The sequence below is a fragment of the Thunnus thynnus genome, chromosome 11 (genome assembly GCF_963924715.1).
Source record: "Thunnus thynnus chromosome 11, fThuThy2.1, whole genome shotgun sequence".
Taxonomy (NCBI): domain Eukaryota; kingdom Metazoa; phylum Chordata; class Actinopteri; order Scombriformes; family Scombridae; genus Thunnus; species Thunnus thynnus.
The window spans coordinates 30,926,909-30,942,693 of record NC_089527.1 but is presented as its reverse complement, the minus strand read 5'-3'; the positions used below and the strand labels follow the sequence as shown (position 1 = coordinate 30,942,693).

The window sequence follows — 15,785 nt, the reverse complement described above, 5'->3', positions numbered from 1 at the left end:
AACAAAGACATTGTTAGTGGAAAGATTACATTTATTATTCTTGTACACGAGTGCCCTTCCCTTCTCTCATAGATGTGTTACTTGTGGCAGACTATATTCAAACAGACCCATTTCACTCATCGGTCCTTACACAGCTGTCATCAATCACCAAACCATTACTATCAGCCCTCGGTGCCTGTTCAATGACAATTCACATCACTAAATGACAGGGAAACATTATGCTGAAAATAAATGTTCACATCCCAGGAATATCATCTTGAATCATTTGGCGCATTAGCATACAAAATTAATTTAAGCGGTCATTTTTCTTGTTGTGGGAGAACCAAATAGGATTAGTATGTTCAGGATAACAAAATAAGGAAATGTTAGAGCCACTCGATGGCGTCACTCATTGCATTAAGATTGGTTTTGGTTGTGACTTCTCGCATTTGGGGTTAATCTCCGGAAGACCTTGACAGATGAGAGGAGAAAGAAAAGTAGGGTGAAATGCTGCATTAATCTTTATCTTTCCTCTCTCACTTTTTACTGACACCAGAGCATTAGCGGTAGCGAGGAGGATGGTTTTTTCCACAGCTCTAAATTACAGCGAACTCCAGCGAGACACCCGGAGGAGAGAAACTAAGACGGGCTTATCCTGACATTTTCAGATTGTGCCATTACTAGTCAATGAGGAGCTTTTTTGGGGGTTTATTAGATATTGTTTCTGGCCTGCGTATATTAAAGCTGGAGTGATGTGGTGGTCCTGTGACTTCCTCTGTGCCTTTCCAATAAAAGTTCAGTGACACGGGTGATGATATCAGGATGCACCAGGCAGTCAAGCAGGTCATTAGTAGTTATTGTTGTATGTCTTGATTCCCAACAGTCCTCTGATTGTCGGTGCTCTGAGTTCCCATCACCACAGTCACATGGTCTACAATGAGTTAAACCAGGGCTATATTCATGTTCTCCCTGGTGGAGTCTGACATCAGATGCAGGTTCTGTTCTTGGAGCTGCAGTACAGTCCTCTTGAGTTTGGCCCACACAGTTCCTGAAGGATTTAACCTCCAGATCTTTTGGGGTCACTGCCCTTGTTTCTGATGAGTCTTCTTGCTGACAGCGCACATATATTAGATAAGAGTCCTTAACAGGGTCGTTGTTGCTCCTGACTTGTCCACTGGAGTCCCGCTTGACTGGACGAGAGTCTTTCGGATGCTGGGTCAGTTTGCTGTGACAGACACTCCTCTGTCTTTGAGCGCAGGCCCTCACTGCCAGGTTCACGTACTGCATGTTCTCATTATGGGATGCTACTCCTTCCTGCAGAAACACAAGAGAGACAAAGGTCAGACAGTTAAAAAGAGTTCAACAAGCAACAGCTACTGGGTAAACAATCAACTACTCATCTCTGTGTGTTGAGTTACTTTTATATCTAAATGTCAATACACTCTGGAGTTAAGAGAGAGGAAGTCTGAAGAGGCTGCTGATTGAATAACATGATGAAGTTAATGTTTACCTGTGCAAAGTCACCAATTCAACATTAGACATAGAAATGCTAATTATAATGTATCTGTGAAAGCAAGACACTTCAAATATTCAAACTTTATACGGTGTAAAATGTGAAAATTTATGACTTTAGCAACCCCAAATGGTAATATTAACAAAAACACTATTGTAAATGGGGTGAAAGCAGCAGACTTCACCACTTTTCACTAGGATTGACCAGCTGGCTACTGAATTTTTTGGGGAAACCTCTGCATTTTTAGTCATGTCTGTGTTTACATGCTCACAAGCTGAGATAAAATATACTCAGCTGGCCCTGCAGAACCTCCATTACGGCTCATGTATACAGTAGCTGTTTTAGAAATGCTACAGTGAAAAGACTGACGTTATCTTCTAAATAATTTATTCTGCCTGATTTAAAGCTGGTCTGTTAAGTTTAGAGTACCAAATTATTATATGTTTTACAAAAAAAGCTTCTAAGACACAGATGTTAGTAAGAAAGTAAAAGGGTTTGAAGTTCAGTCCTTCTCTCCTCTCTTTATAGTTAGTTTCATCTCTCCCTAACACCTGTGTTTCTATACTGCAGCTCATACTGTGACTGCAAGGCAAATGACCTCCAGTAGGTGGGATAAATCTAATATACCTTACATGGGATAATGTTGGGATGATGTTGCTAAGCATCTAATTATGTTTGGATATAAATGCTTTGTGATGCAGCGATGCTGAGGCCAAGAAAAAAAGCCCTAAAGGGACCATAACTATAACTATATCTTATCTTAGATATATTTTACATCAATTATTTGGGAGAGTGATAAAAATCAGAGTATTAATTTGCTACCTCAGTGGGGTTGAGCCATTCGTCGGTGTTGTCATCACTCGGTGTGCTTTTAAGGGCGCAGACAACAGCCTTGGTCACAGCTTCACTAATTCTTGCCACGTCATCCCCTTCCTGCACAGGAACAAAATGCCAAGCAAAATAAGTATGAGTACTGCATATCAAGATGATTACACTGAATGACAAAGACAGTCTGGACATATGCTACAGACACAGTCTGATGTGTCTGTGACCTTGCAGGGGGAAGCTGGATGGGGACCCGCTCTCTAAATAAACATTCATCTGGCAGCACACCACACACACTCATCATAATGACTGGGAATCGTTTACTGCCAGGTCTGTTCATTACTCAAAGCTGAGAGGGGCCTTCATCTGGAAGCAGTAACCATTGTTAGGATCAACCAGAGCGGGTCCTTGTCAGGGCAAAGAGGAGAAGAGCTGACATGCCTACTCTCAAAATGCCAAAATTTGTCTGGCATATATGGATCATGTTTTCATTATGTCAAGTTTTGAGCTGAAGAATTCAGGGTGAAGAGGAGGCATGGCTGGGTTGCTTACCAGCTCAATCCAGGAGTTAACGCTGACGGTGACGGGATCCACCGACTCCACATAGTGCCACCAGTGTCTGGGGACATAAAGCACCTGAGCAGAGAAGATAAAAAGTCTTCAGGAGCTTAAATGGATTAAGAGTTTAGTGATTTTTCCACTCCCTTCTTTTTGTGTCCTTCAACTATTCTGACACTGTATAAATGTGGTAGGGTATATGTAAGCATAATTAACATCCACTAGATGGCAGCATACACCTTTTTCCCCACATCATCCATTCCATCCACAAAGGTCAACTTGTAGCTTTAAACTGTACATAAAGAGCAGGACAAAACAAACCACGGCACTGACTGGGAGGGTTCAAGGTGAGACTGGGGGCAGAACTAGATGGATAAAGGAAGCCAATGATGATTGATGCATTGATGCCAATGGCCAGCCTTGGACCAAGACAGGGGTCTGTGTGACTAAGGAACCAGGGCCCCATTCTTCATATGTGGATAACCGAGTTATCCAAATTAGAATGTTGATGATTTGACGTGAGTCTGGATTTTTGGTTCTTCTAAACTTGCTTAAAATTCATCAGAAACAAACCCGCAAAAGTGCATCTTATTGACAGTTTGTTAGATCATGACCAAGATGTTTTAAGATGAACCCCATAGAAATGGAGATATAATGAAAGAATGTTGATATTATTATGACTGATGTTATGATCTGCTGGTGTAATTATCACAATTTAATTTTTATATTCAAGAGTCATCTTGACTTATACATCACAAACTATACAAACTTAAATAACAACAAACTTAAAGTTAAAAAATAATTAATCCAAATTTAGTTTGAGAGCCAGAGCATATGGCATTAATGAGAACTTGTCATTTGAACACTAAGACTTACTAAATAATGAACTGCAGAACTCTCTTTGATTGAAATTGTTTACGCAATTAAAACTGCTTTTTGAGAGATTTCAGAAAGCATTAATTTTCACATCTGGCTTATTATTATGGAGACACTGTAGAGCACAATGTGGAACAAAATAACACCAGTAACAATGCAGAAACCTAACACATTTATGTCCTTGGATCTATGGCCCCAGTGCACACTGGGAGGTTCATCTACACAACTATCTCATATAAACGCAATCACATGATCTACACACAGCCAATAATATATTTGAAGAAACAGGCCCAGATTAAGGTCATGTGATAACATCTGAGGCAACTCCATTCACTAAATGAGGACTGTGAGATGTGGTTAAAGCTAAGAAGTGGACATTTCTACTTTGTGTTTAGATTCCTGTCACCATATTGAGTTCCTAAAGGTCAAGGAAGAAAATCCATGATCCATTTACAATAAATAAGACAAGAAAAATGGTCTGCTATGGTATCAGTGGTGATCCTGACCTGCACATTGCTCTACAACCAGCCTTTAGAGTTACCTAACAGCTGGGTTTGGCGTTGCTGATGGGGGGGTATTTAATACTCTACAGCAGCTCCAGCACATACAGTAAAAAAAGAGACAGATGGCTAATTGCTTTGTCACCATTTTGACTCTTGAAAAACAAAACAATGCAGCTTGAATATGAAACGAGGCTAAGAAGGACAAATACATCCAGGAAACGTTTGCAGTGATTCAGAATTGAAAACTACTTAAAAAATGGCAAAGAACTTCCTGAAAATTAGGGCATCTTGGCAGCTAACCTGTGATTGCACAACACCTCAATCATAACTTTACAGCCACCTCATAACTCAAGCAAGCAGATGACAGAAACTTGTCTAATCTGTCAGTTGATCTACTGGCCTGGACTTGACCATGTAACTGTTTCTCCTGGCCAGACACCAAGAGTAATGACGCAGTCAACTTTATTGTTGCTTAACCTTCCACTTCCTCAAGGTTGTTGAAGGTGACACAGTTATACTGAGGCCAGATTTTAATCGGAACCAAGGCCTTGCTTCACACCTTTATGGAGGACACCACAGCAAATAAATCTCTCTGTTCGGTCGATTTCTACATGTTGGGAGCTTAAGGACCAATAATGCTATATTTTATGGTTATTGCTTCTGTGTCAAAAGCAGATCGTTGCATAAATGTAGAGCTACAGTATTGCATAACATGAAACTTTAGTCAATCACTCATGATAGTTTTCCAATGTCTGTAAACTAGTGTTTGATGTGTCTTAGTTAAATATTGGATTTGAAAAATATGTAGCCTTGGGGGTGTAACAATACTGTACAGGCTCACAGGTCAATACAACTAATTTGACTGAAAACAAACCATGACTGTAGAATATTCTAATTTTATTCATTCTTCAGTCAAAATGTGCACACAGGCTGTTTTCAAGTTTGAACTGTTCTTTGGTTTATAATTGTATTCATATAGATTTTGGTTTAAAAAAAGGGAAATAATAGAATCTCTTCCTTTCACAGGCAGACTCTTATCTACTTACAACTAAATCTAAATTAAAGAACCAAATACTGTCTAGATGAGAATTTCATCTTCATTGTGTAAACAATATCCTCATTAACACATAGAGCAAGTATCTGAACTCAAATAACATTGTTCTAACACCTCATTTAGTCATGAAATGTAATTTAACACAGAATCAAACTTTAATTTCTGGTCAAAGGTATGTTTTTTTTTTTAAAGAAAAGTATGAGTCATGAACAGACAGTCTGGCTGTCTTCACAAGGGGAAAAAACACTCATCTAACATCTCTGTGACTGTCACATTTACTTTGACCACCTTCAGGATTAGAGCAGCAACGATTAATCGATTAGTTGTCAACTATTAAATTAATCACCAACCATTTTGATGATCAATTAATCGTGTCATTTTTTATGAAGTAATTGACCAAATTCTCTGATTCCAGCTTCTCAAATGTGAATATTTTCTTTATTCTTTAGTCTTCTATGTAAACTGTAATCTTTGGGTTGTGGACTGTTGGTCAGGACAACACAACATCTGAGGACATCATCTTGAGCTTTAGGAAACAGTGATTGACATGTTTCACAATTTTCTGACATTTTATAGACCAAACAACTAATTGATTAATCGAGAAAAAAACTGACAGATTAAAGGATAATGAAAATGATCGTTAGTTGCAGGCGTATTTAGGATAATACAAATAGTTACAATAGATTCAGCCAATAACACAGCATTTTGTCACATTGTATTGCAAAACATTGTGTAAAGGGTTCTCACCTGTCCTGGCTGCAGAGTGACCGTGTGGGCTCTGGCTCTCTGAAAAGCAGGGAACCTCCTCAGGTCTGGATGGAGAACGTCCACCTGGCTGAAGATACTGGACTCCTCATAGGGGATCCTGGTAGGGTAGAGTTTAGAAGTGTCCTCTGGAGGAAACAGGTGCCAGCGCTTCCTGCATACAGGACACATCATAGATTGATATGATTTCAATAAGCCTACTGAGCAAGTCAAACATTACTAAGTGAAGTGATTTCAGTTATCTATGGAGGAAACTGTAAATTCACTGAAGGCCAAGAACACAGCTTTACAAAACTGTAAACTAACTTTTATTGCACTCTGATAGACTATAGTAAATATTACAAGTGATGAAACAGTTTTTTAATATGATGGGTCCAGAATACACTTACATTTGCTCAAAACACAACACAAAATGTGGAAATCATGAGAAGAGGACAGAAGAATTTCTTATTATGGATCATTTTTTTCTTTCCTACACATTGTCATGATATATGATATATAGGAAATGCTAAAAGTCGTCAGACCCGAATGCAAATCCTTCAATATGAAACCATCTAGTCTTTTCTGACCTGAAACTCTGAAATCGCACTATAAAGTATTTTTTGATCTAATCTATGCTGCTACAGCTTTCTATTCATCTGACCCACCACTGTCACAAATGTCACTCTATCAGTCAGCTCTGTTGTATTTTCATGGATCAGCAGTGTCAAAGAACTGCTTGAACTGGATGATATTCCATTTGAGATCAATACTAAATAAAAGAGCCTGAGACCCAATTACAAGGAGTGAGATAAAACAGCTGATCAGAACAGTAGACTGAGATAAGATACAAAAAGACCTTTTCTCTTTTGTTTCTTGACTCACAGCGCCCTCCCTCCCTCCCTCCCTCCCTCCCTCCCTCTCTTGTGAGCTATGCGACAAATTAACTGTCTTTCAGGGGCCAGACGACAGATCACACTCTGTCAGCAGTTACCGTACCCTGCACCTTTCACATTGCAGAAGACGTAGGTGGCGAACAGACAGAAAACTTATACCACTCGTGTGGTGAAATACAGCTGCTCTTGTATAGAATCTTGAATCTTCCTTCCGCTCAGCTTCAGACTCCTCTGTCTAATTCACAGGCCCATTATCACACGTATGACAGGGCAATGTCACTTTTTATTTTACTTGTTATCTCCATGGGTATACCTTTCTTCATCCTGTTTATTGTTGCCAAAATTCATCATTCAATGTACATTTTTAACTTATAATTTTTTGATCACACTTCAATTATATTCAGTTATATTGCAAAATCTAAAGCAAAATCTCTTTCCAGAAACACTGCCAGTTGATGTAGATAAAACAAACAATGCAGTCAACAAATTCAACTGCTGCGACAGAAATTAGATCCAATAAAAACTGTACATGGTGTAGTCTGAGGAGAAGTAAAGAAAATATGAAAAATAGTACAAAAAAAAAGAAATTTAATATAAGTGAACGATGAATGAAAAAAAGGTATTGCGCCGCAGTAGTCTGACTCTAGTTTGCATGCAGAGTCTCCTATGAACTACTTAATCTTGGAGAACGATTGGCCTGAAACCACATGACCATATATCCAACCCATCTTTGTAGATGTCCCATTGGCTGATATGTGTCTATTTGTATATGATTGGTTGTCTTTTATATCTTTTTCAACTTTTTTTAAACCTTTTTTCATACCCAACATACTTTATTTAAATGGTGTTTGTAATGTGTTTTATGATGACCCTGATGAAGACCCTGAAATGCGTCAGTCAACTAATAAAGTTGTTCCTCATACTACAAGTGTTGCGGGAGTTCTCATCTTTCTTTTCTCTTCTTCTATGAATTACCACATTTTTCCTGCAATTTTTCAGGGTAGGGAACTGTAGTGGAGAGCATGAAAAGTTTTTGTTAGAATTTTACACACACATACGACTGTGAAGGTGTGTGCCCTACTTCTGGCTGTCACAAAAATGTTACAACATTAATTAGTTAAAATTAACCACTGGGCAGAGGTTTAATCAGTTTATACAGAAGGGCTGCCGTAAGTGGAAAGTACAGATAGACTCTCTACTGTAACTACAGGGTTATCAACACAAAAATGTTAAGTAAATGGAAGATATAATAAGGCCTGTAATAGGACAAAGGGGATGTGTAACCTTTGTAATGATAGTCGTCTGGGAGATGAGTACCACATCTTGTTTAAATGTTAATATGTCAGTATAATGAACAGTGGGAAATCCTAATTACCAAAGTGCTATTTAAACCCTCCAACCTGGCTCAAGTTAATTTGTTAATATAATTTAGATAAGATAAAAGTTAATGCAAATTAGGCGCCTTCTTGAAGAATGTTTTACCTTTATTCATAGAATTTATGTTGCTGCTGTGGGCGATAATTTTACCATTATTGTATTGAATTTGAAACTGAATATCTAATTATTTAGCGGTTCCACTTTTCAGTTCATAAGGAAGATCACTAAAGTGTCTCCTGTTTCAGTCAGTATGCATGGCCACACACACCACAGCAGAAATCTACATGTGATAACGGAAACCATGTTTAGTTTTTTGTGCACTTGTAATCTGGTTATTTAGGTGCACGTAAATATAGCAAAAATCTACTGGTATCATCCTTACCGTCCTTGCACCTGCAGTACCAGGTTACAGCCGTAGGAGTCCAGGTGGCATGGAGTGTTGGCCCCCATTGTGCCGATCCATAGGGTGCTCTCTCTCCCGTTACGTCCCTCAAAACCAAACTCAGACCACTTTACATCCTGCGACACACACACACACACACACACACACACACACACACACACAGTATGTCAATGTCGTTTATCCACCTAAAATAATGTGAAAAACATAAATAACAATCTGATTTTTAAATTAGAAGTCTCTGTTCTTTTTGCGCGTAATAATGACATGACATGGAGACAAGACTCACATTTTCACAACTGTCTCAACTCAGCTCAGAGATGTTTCCCCGCCTCATCAGCTTCTTTGACAAGGCCTATTATAGGTAACCAATGGACACCTCTGTGTAGAAAACCCAGCTACAGTATTTGTCATCTTTCAAGGCAAACAGGTCTGTCAGTCATGTCCTGTCAGAGCACAAAGGTGTAGCAATCACGCCAGCATCCTGAATAATGAAGTAATTACCATATATGCAGGCAGCTGTAAATGACAGACTGGTCAATCTCGCCTTCAGACATTCTTTTACGCAGCACCGTTTATTCTGTAAAAAGCCCATGTCTGCCTGTCTCAAAGACATGAATGTCAGCAGGTAATAATTGTACGTGGACGCACAATAAAAATTTATCACTGAGATAAAAATGAAATGAATGTTTAGCGATGGCTCTACAAAGGATGGCACTTTTATGTCTTTACCTATCGGAGGACAAGAATAGCAGCTAATATAAAATCATTATGGGCAAAAGCTTGATTTTTAATTGAAAAATAGAAAAAGTAAAAATGAGCATTTTGAAAAATAAAAAAGACCAGAGAGGAATATTTTGGGTCTTTCAATATGTAATTTTTTCATTTAATATTTCATTTGTTGATAAGCTGACAGTCTTGCAACTAGATTAGACGGTAATAGGTAATAATTTTTTAAAAATGAATTTATTATCTTCCTAAAGAAAAGTTGGTTTTTCTAACATTTCTTGACTTTGTTTGCTTAGACTGTTGGTGCTGATGTCATACTTCTGGCTCATGTATAAGTCCAAGTCATACATGATTAATTCCACTGTAGATGATACAGACCCACTGAGGCAGCAGGATGTGAATGCATTGTGTCTACTTTTTAGTACAGAAACAATGAAGATACATACTTACCATACAGTACACAGGCATATTTCTATAAAGAACACACTTATAAAAACATGTTTTTGAATTGAGAGGGGTTTCTCTTTCACTAGTTTAAATGTAGCATTATATCTGAACCAGGTCGAACCTGGTCATTCATTTATGCAAAACATGTTCATCGCTTGAAGCTTAATACATAAAACTAGATCTAACAAAGCAAGAAATAAGACCAAATGTGTGATGGTATGTTTGCTGCACTGCTGGTCTTGTTACATCTGTCAGACAGCCTGACCTCACTGTAGGCAGCTGTTAAAAATTACATGATGTAAATATGACTTCACTGCTTGAAAAAATTACAACCAGGTTTTGGGTTAAGGGAGAGAATTATTTAACATAAGATACATAAGTATGCAGACACCATTGTCCAAGTACTCGGTCTGATCTGCAGAGTGTCTCCAATATTCAAGAACCTCTATCTTGTCATAGCAGCCAGGAACTGCTGTTGATTCTGACAGAATAACGTAAAAACACACTACAATCACTGGTGTGTTATAAAAAAAGTACTTACCTATAAAAAGTTGCATGTTTTTCAAAAAAATCTTTGTAGTTGCAATGTCACTCAAAAATCTGAGGTGACAATTAACAAACACAAAAAAGCCTGATCTGGATCTGAGCCTGATCACCCTACATGTCTGTTGGACCAAGCATTACAAAACCGACCTACTATCTTAACATGTATGTATGCAGGAGGCTGATTACCTCAAACATGGAGGGCTGATCTTGAAACAGCATGGCGATGTACTTGTAGTCAGCATAGGCCCAATACTCTGAGTAGGGATAGTCACAGAAAGGCCCTACATCAGTCCCAGCCTGACCCCGCGTCCAGCTGAGAAACTGAGCCAGCTTGGCTTCCACATAGGAGCACTGGGTTTCAAACAGAGGTGCTATGAGAGCAGGAGAACAAAGCAAGAAAAGGTACAAGAAAGAGAATAATCAGTGGGAAATTGTGATAAAGTTTCAGTAAAACAATTCAGTTGATCTATGCTAAAAAGAAATGCAATTCACATGCCAGAATCACAGCTCTATGCATCATCACAGAGGCATGCGATTTTGTTTTACTTGCTTTTATGAGAAAAATAAATCACTGTTGTAGTGATTTACTCTTGGTTTTGTTTTAGTAAACAAAGTGTGTCTACGGTTGAGTGATGGCATTTATAATCCATCATGAGCAATGTGCTCCTGTCAGCTGTAGCAGCTGAAAAAGATGATTTAGAAATCTAATTAGCTAGCTTTTATCAGAGGACACGCTCTCTGTTATTCATCACAGAAGGAGTCATTACTGTAGCTGTTAGAGCCACATGGAGGGCAACATACACCAGATGCTCAAAGACAAAAAGCTCCTAATGTTTTTCTTATGTGACATTTATGAAATCAGATCATTAAACAACCTCCAATACTTCATCCGGTTCAGCTAACTACAGTCTAACTTGTAAATCAGCACCTGTCAGAGGATAAACTACACAAGACTGCAGATAATTATTATGTTTTTTTCTGAAAACAGAGAGCTGATATTGCCCTATAAGCTTTATGCATGGATATTATAAGATACACAAAAAACAGGAAAAGCTATATATATAGCCAGGATATATATATCATATGTACATAAATTGGATTTCAGTCACAGCTTTCAGAGGACAGATAAATGAAATGGCGGTCCAAGAGAGAATTTCTCTATGGGATTGTTTCTGGATTCTTATTAAAACTATGTCTGCTTAGATCTCAACCACCATTGTGAATCTCCCTCCATGTATGTGTTCATTCCCTTTTCATCATTACCTGGGCCTTTCACTGATGGATGTTGCTTTCTCAGAATTTTTATGCAACATGACATATCTTTTGAGTAATGCAAACTAATAAAATATTTTGAGCAAAAATGATCATATATGTATTACCTACATTGTATATAGCTATTTCTTTACCTTCATCTCAGTACTTTCAAAACAACAGCTTGGGTCTGCTCAGAGTGCTTGGTGCGGAGCCTGAATTAGATCTTTTTGGGTCACGTAAGTCTGTTTTCATTTTGCATGTTCAATCCAGGTGATTTATCACACAGAAATTATTTCAACCCAGATCTGTCGGAATTAATCTTCTGCTCCTACCGTTAGTCTCCTCTTTTCTCCCAAGTCTGAATCGCACAAGTCTGTTACCAAGGCAGCCAGACAGGTGCTCTGCAGTCCAGTGGAGAACAGGCCAGCCACAGGTCATGTTCAAGAAGACTGCTGGCTGCTGCAGATGATGCAGAATCCTCCGAGTCTCTTCTGGACTGAAGGGTTTAGCGGAGGCGGTGGTGGCCATGACCTGTAGTATACACCAGAAACAGCAGTGTTGTTGTGTGCCTCTCTACAGTACAGTACAGTTCCTTCCTCAGGGTTCTGTCATTTACCAACACAGTGTGCACACATATCTAGTGTAAATTACATAAAACAACTTAAAAGACATGGCCACAATTGTGTGTTATCACTCAGGAGCGTGATTTTCAACCATGTCTGTACCTGAGGCATAAACAGTTATCTCATTCTGTCAGGGACGTAATCTATCAGAGCTTATGACAGATATTTACCTACCAGGCAGAACGAGCCACCTAAAGCCAGTGTGGGTCAACGGTGGTCAGTTTTTAAAGTTACATTAATAGCAAATTAATAGAACAGAATAGAGGCATAATAAGCCTCTATTCTTCTGTGGAGGCTATTTCCTCCCATTCTTTCACAAGAGATTAGTGAGATCGACCACTGATATGATGTGTTCCAGTTCATCCAAAAGTCAGGGCTCTGTTCCATTATAATATTTTTAAGTCTCAAATATTATCATTATCGACTTCAAAAAATTCAGTATCAGTCGAGCCCTGATACTGAAGCGTTAACCAAAGTTAACTTTCCTAAAAGCGTACTTGTGTTAAAGATTTTCCCGTTTAATAGTTTTTCCCCATTTTACATTGTTGATAGTATTAGTGGTTAGTTGTGGACATTTTCCACCTTCAAACATGAGCCAGTGACGTTATAGAACTTTTGTTTCACTAATTATCCGGATGGCAGAATGGGTGGAGTTGCCTTTACACAATGAAATTCTGCTCAATATCGAAAGCTTGATTTTTTTTTTAGAACGTCAGCACTCACGATAGTGAAAGTTAGGCGTTGTTGTTTCAGCTAACAATAAGACGACGCTTTTAGCTCGGCTCTGCTTGGGGGAACGTTATCTTCGCTATGGAACAGGCATCTACTCCATGTTAGAGTATCACAACAAAGCGGACGTTAGCTAGGTGAACGTAGCTAGCGGAAAGAAGCGGGGTCCCTGGAGCAGGGGGCTCACCTTGTACAACACGTGCAGTTGAAGTTCGGGCGGAAGTAAACAAACCTCACATGACAGTGTACGGTTTCTATTTACACTTGGACCGCCTCCCTGTGAATCTACTCCATTGCGGCTCTGCGGTGGCAGCCACAACCCCACTGAAACTAATGCATCAGCCGAGCCAAAATGGCAGTCCTAAGACCACAGTTTCCACATTTCAAACTAGTTCCGTTGGCGCATGCGTAGTAAATTCCAGTGACTGAAACAGGCTATCGGGGTGTTATTGTTTGTGAGCTCGACAGCATCCCAGTGAGAAGCTTATTTCCCGCTGCTGTACACTCATTGAAGGCGGAATTTAAACTGAACGGACACACAAAAAGCTGCTATGGGTGCCGTTTCGAGCACCGAGGCCGAAAGGGAGCCGCTTCTCGTCCCCTCTTACACGGAGGCAAACAGTCAGCCGGTAAACAGCAGAGTGTACGGGAGAAGATGGCTGGTTCTGACACTGTTTTCCCTGCTGGGACTAATGCAAGGGATGGTGTGGAACTTCTGGGGTCCCATCCAGAACTCTGCCGTTCACGCTTACGGCTTCACCAAGTCCGACATCGCAGTCCTGGTTCTGTGGGGTCCAGTGGGGTTTGTCCCCTGGCTGCTGTTTATGTGGTTAATGGATAAAAAAGGTGAGCTGTTCTAATATGGTACACAGTGTCCTCTCTCAACGTGATGATGTTTTGAATCCTCGTTTGACCCATACTCTGTACTTACAGGAATATTACCAACCTTAAAGTCTTAAAATACACATAACATGTTGTTCTTTTTGATGGCTAATCACTCAGAAAAAGTTTAGTGCAGTTACTTGACTCAAATCCTACACATGATAGTCTCATATGCATACAATGAGTAAGATGAGTGCTGATATCCGGTGTTACACAGTGTTCTGTTATCCGTCAGATTCTGTGGCCTGATTACAAATTCGAGGTACTTTGACACCGACAGATGTTAACCCTGGTCACATCATGTATTTTGATAGCTGTTATCAAAAATGGCGACTCCTGACCTCCACAGAGGGATGAATATATATGTGATTTTGAAGCTGATACCATTATCCAATGTTTCCCCAACTTAATCAGCTGATACCGATGTGTAGTTTGAAAATTAGTGTGCGTTTTAAATAGGGATGCAACAAATGATTATGTCATTATACATTAATATGTCAGTTTTCATTTGATTTAGTCTACAAACAGTTAAAATACCCATCACAATTTCCTGGAGCCCAAGGTGACATCTTGAAATTACATGTTTTGTCTGACCAGCAGCCCAAAGATATTTGATAATTAAGGTGTGAAACACAGAAAAGCAGCAAATCCTCATCTTTGGAAAGTTGGGAACAATAAATCTTTGGCATTTTTGCTTAACTTACTTAGTTTTCTGTTCATTGACTAAGATATTAATGGAATAATTGATTCAGCACTGGTGCTACACATGCAGGTGTATAGGTTGCATTTTTCCATCTTCAGATGATTAATAAATTCTTTTAAGAGTGATATATTTCTTCTTTTGCAGATTTGACATTTGTAAATGGCAGTAAAAATAACCACTGTCACTTTTTTAATTAGACATCAGTCGGTGCACAAGGGTTTTCCTTTTCTTGTGTCCAACATCAGATTTGGAACCATGTGAGAGTTAAATTGCTGATGCAGGATAAGCAACTCTTGCAGAGCTTTTAAGACTTCTGTCTTTCAAGAAAGATCAGATTCACAATGGCCTTGAAACAGCAGAACATTTTGTAAAGTGCCTTTTAGCGATGGCAAGGCAGCCTGAAGGAGATCTCTTGACTTGAGCTACTGAGTCAGAGAGCACTTCATCTAACCAGTTCCTCTGCATCACCTGACTAACTTGTAAAAGTCAACGTTGGGCAAGACTGTCAGGTGACAAATACAGTAACAACACAGTAACAAGATCTCAGTAACCAGGCAACTTATGCATTGAAGACAACAAGGAAAATCCTGCCAAGAAATTACATAACTCAACTTGTGATACTGATTCATCAGCAATTAGCAGTTCTGGGTGTTTGTTTGCCTAATGAAAACAAAAAATACCACATCACATGAGCTGCTCAGTGGTAGAAACTTATCACTAACAAGTATGTATAATCTTAGTAAAATAACCCACCTGTAGATTCCCATCAGACATGTAAAATTAATGCTCAACTTTATAGGCTACATGCAGCTTGCAAGTCTTTGCTGCTGAGTCATATATTGAATTAGGGCAGCTCATTCAGCATTCGCAAATTGTATTAAGCCATGGTGTGACCTTGTTTAAAAACCTATGTGAAATCCAGACGTTGTGACAGGCCTACACTGTTGTCCATTGACACACACACACACACACTGGTTTTGCTCCAACTTGTCAGTGAGGAAAATGTTTGGCTTCTCTCTGGGATTTCCTCCCTCCCCAAATTAAAAAACTGTTGATGCAGTAGTTGCCATCCAAGAGAGGCTACAGTCTTAATATCAAGTCATGAGTGATGCCGTCATGGAATAGTAAACCCACATGATGTGCTTAG

The 15,785-nt window shown here is 39.1% G+C and overlaps 2 protein-coding genes across 4 annotated transcripts in view; one reads left to right on the top strand and one right to left on the bottom strand.

Annotated features, from left to right (window-relative positions):
• Nucleotides 1-10: 10 nt before the first annotated feature.
• hspbap1 (hspb associated protein 1) lies at nucleotides 11-13,410 on the bottom strand. Of its 3 annotated transcripts, none has more exons than XM_067604444.1 (8): nucleotides 13,241-13,410; nucleotides 12,034-12,232; nucleotides 10,634-10,818; nucleotides 8,708-8,844; nucleotides 6,056-6,227; nucleotides 2,870-2,953; nucleotides 2,315-2,425; nucleotides 11-1,293 (listed from the first exon to the last, which is right to left on the bottom strand). In XM_067604444.1, the coding sequence occupies exons 2-8, from the start codon at nucleotides 12,227-12,229 to the stop codon at nucleotides 718-720; spliced, it is 1,461 nt and encodes a 486-aa protein (XP_067460545.1). In that variant the 5' UTR covers nucleotides 12,230-12,232; nucleotides 13,241-13,410; the 3' UTR covers nucleotides 11-717. The 3 variants fall into 3 exon arrangements, with proteins under 3 accessions (XP_067460545.1, XP_067460543.1, XP_067460544.1); XM_067604442.1 differs by lacking the exon at nucleotides 13,241-13,410 and adding an exon at nucleotides 13,048-13,234; XM_067604443.1 differs by lacking the exon at nucleotides 13,241-13,410 and adding an exon at nucleotides 12,499-13,022.
• The window catches only part of slc49a4 (solute carrier family 49 member 4), a 54,752-nt gene continuing 52,376 nt past the window's right edge, over nucleotides 13,410-15,785 (top strand). The window contains exon 1 of the mRNA XM_067604445.1: nucleotides 13,410-13,899. Within this exon, the coding sequence (XP_067460546.1) occupies nucleotides 13,605-13,899 (295 nt within the window). The 5' untranslated portion in view covers nucleotides 13,410-13,604. The remainder of the gene's footprint in view (nucleotides 13,900-15,785) is intronic.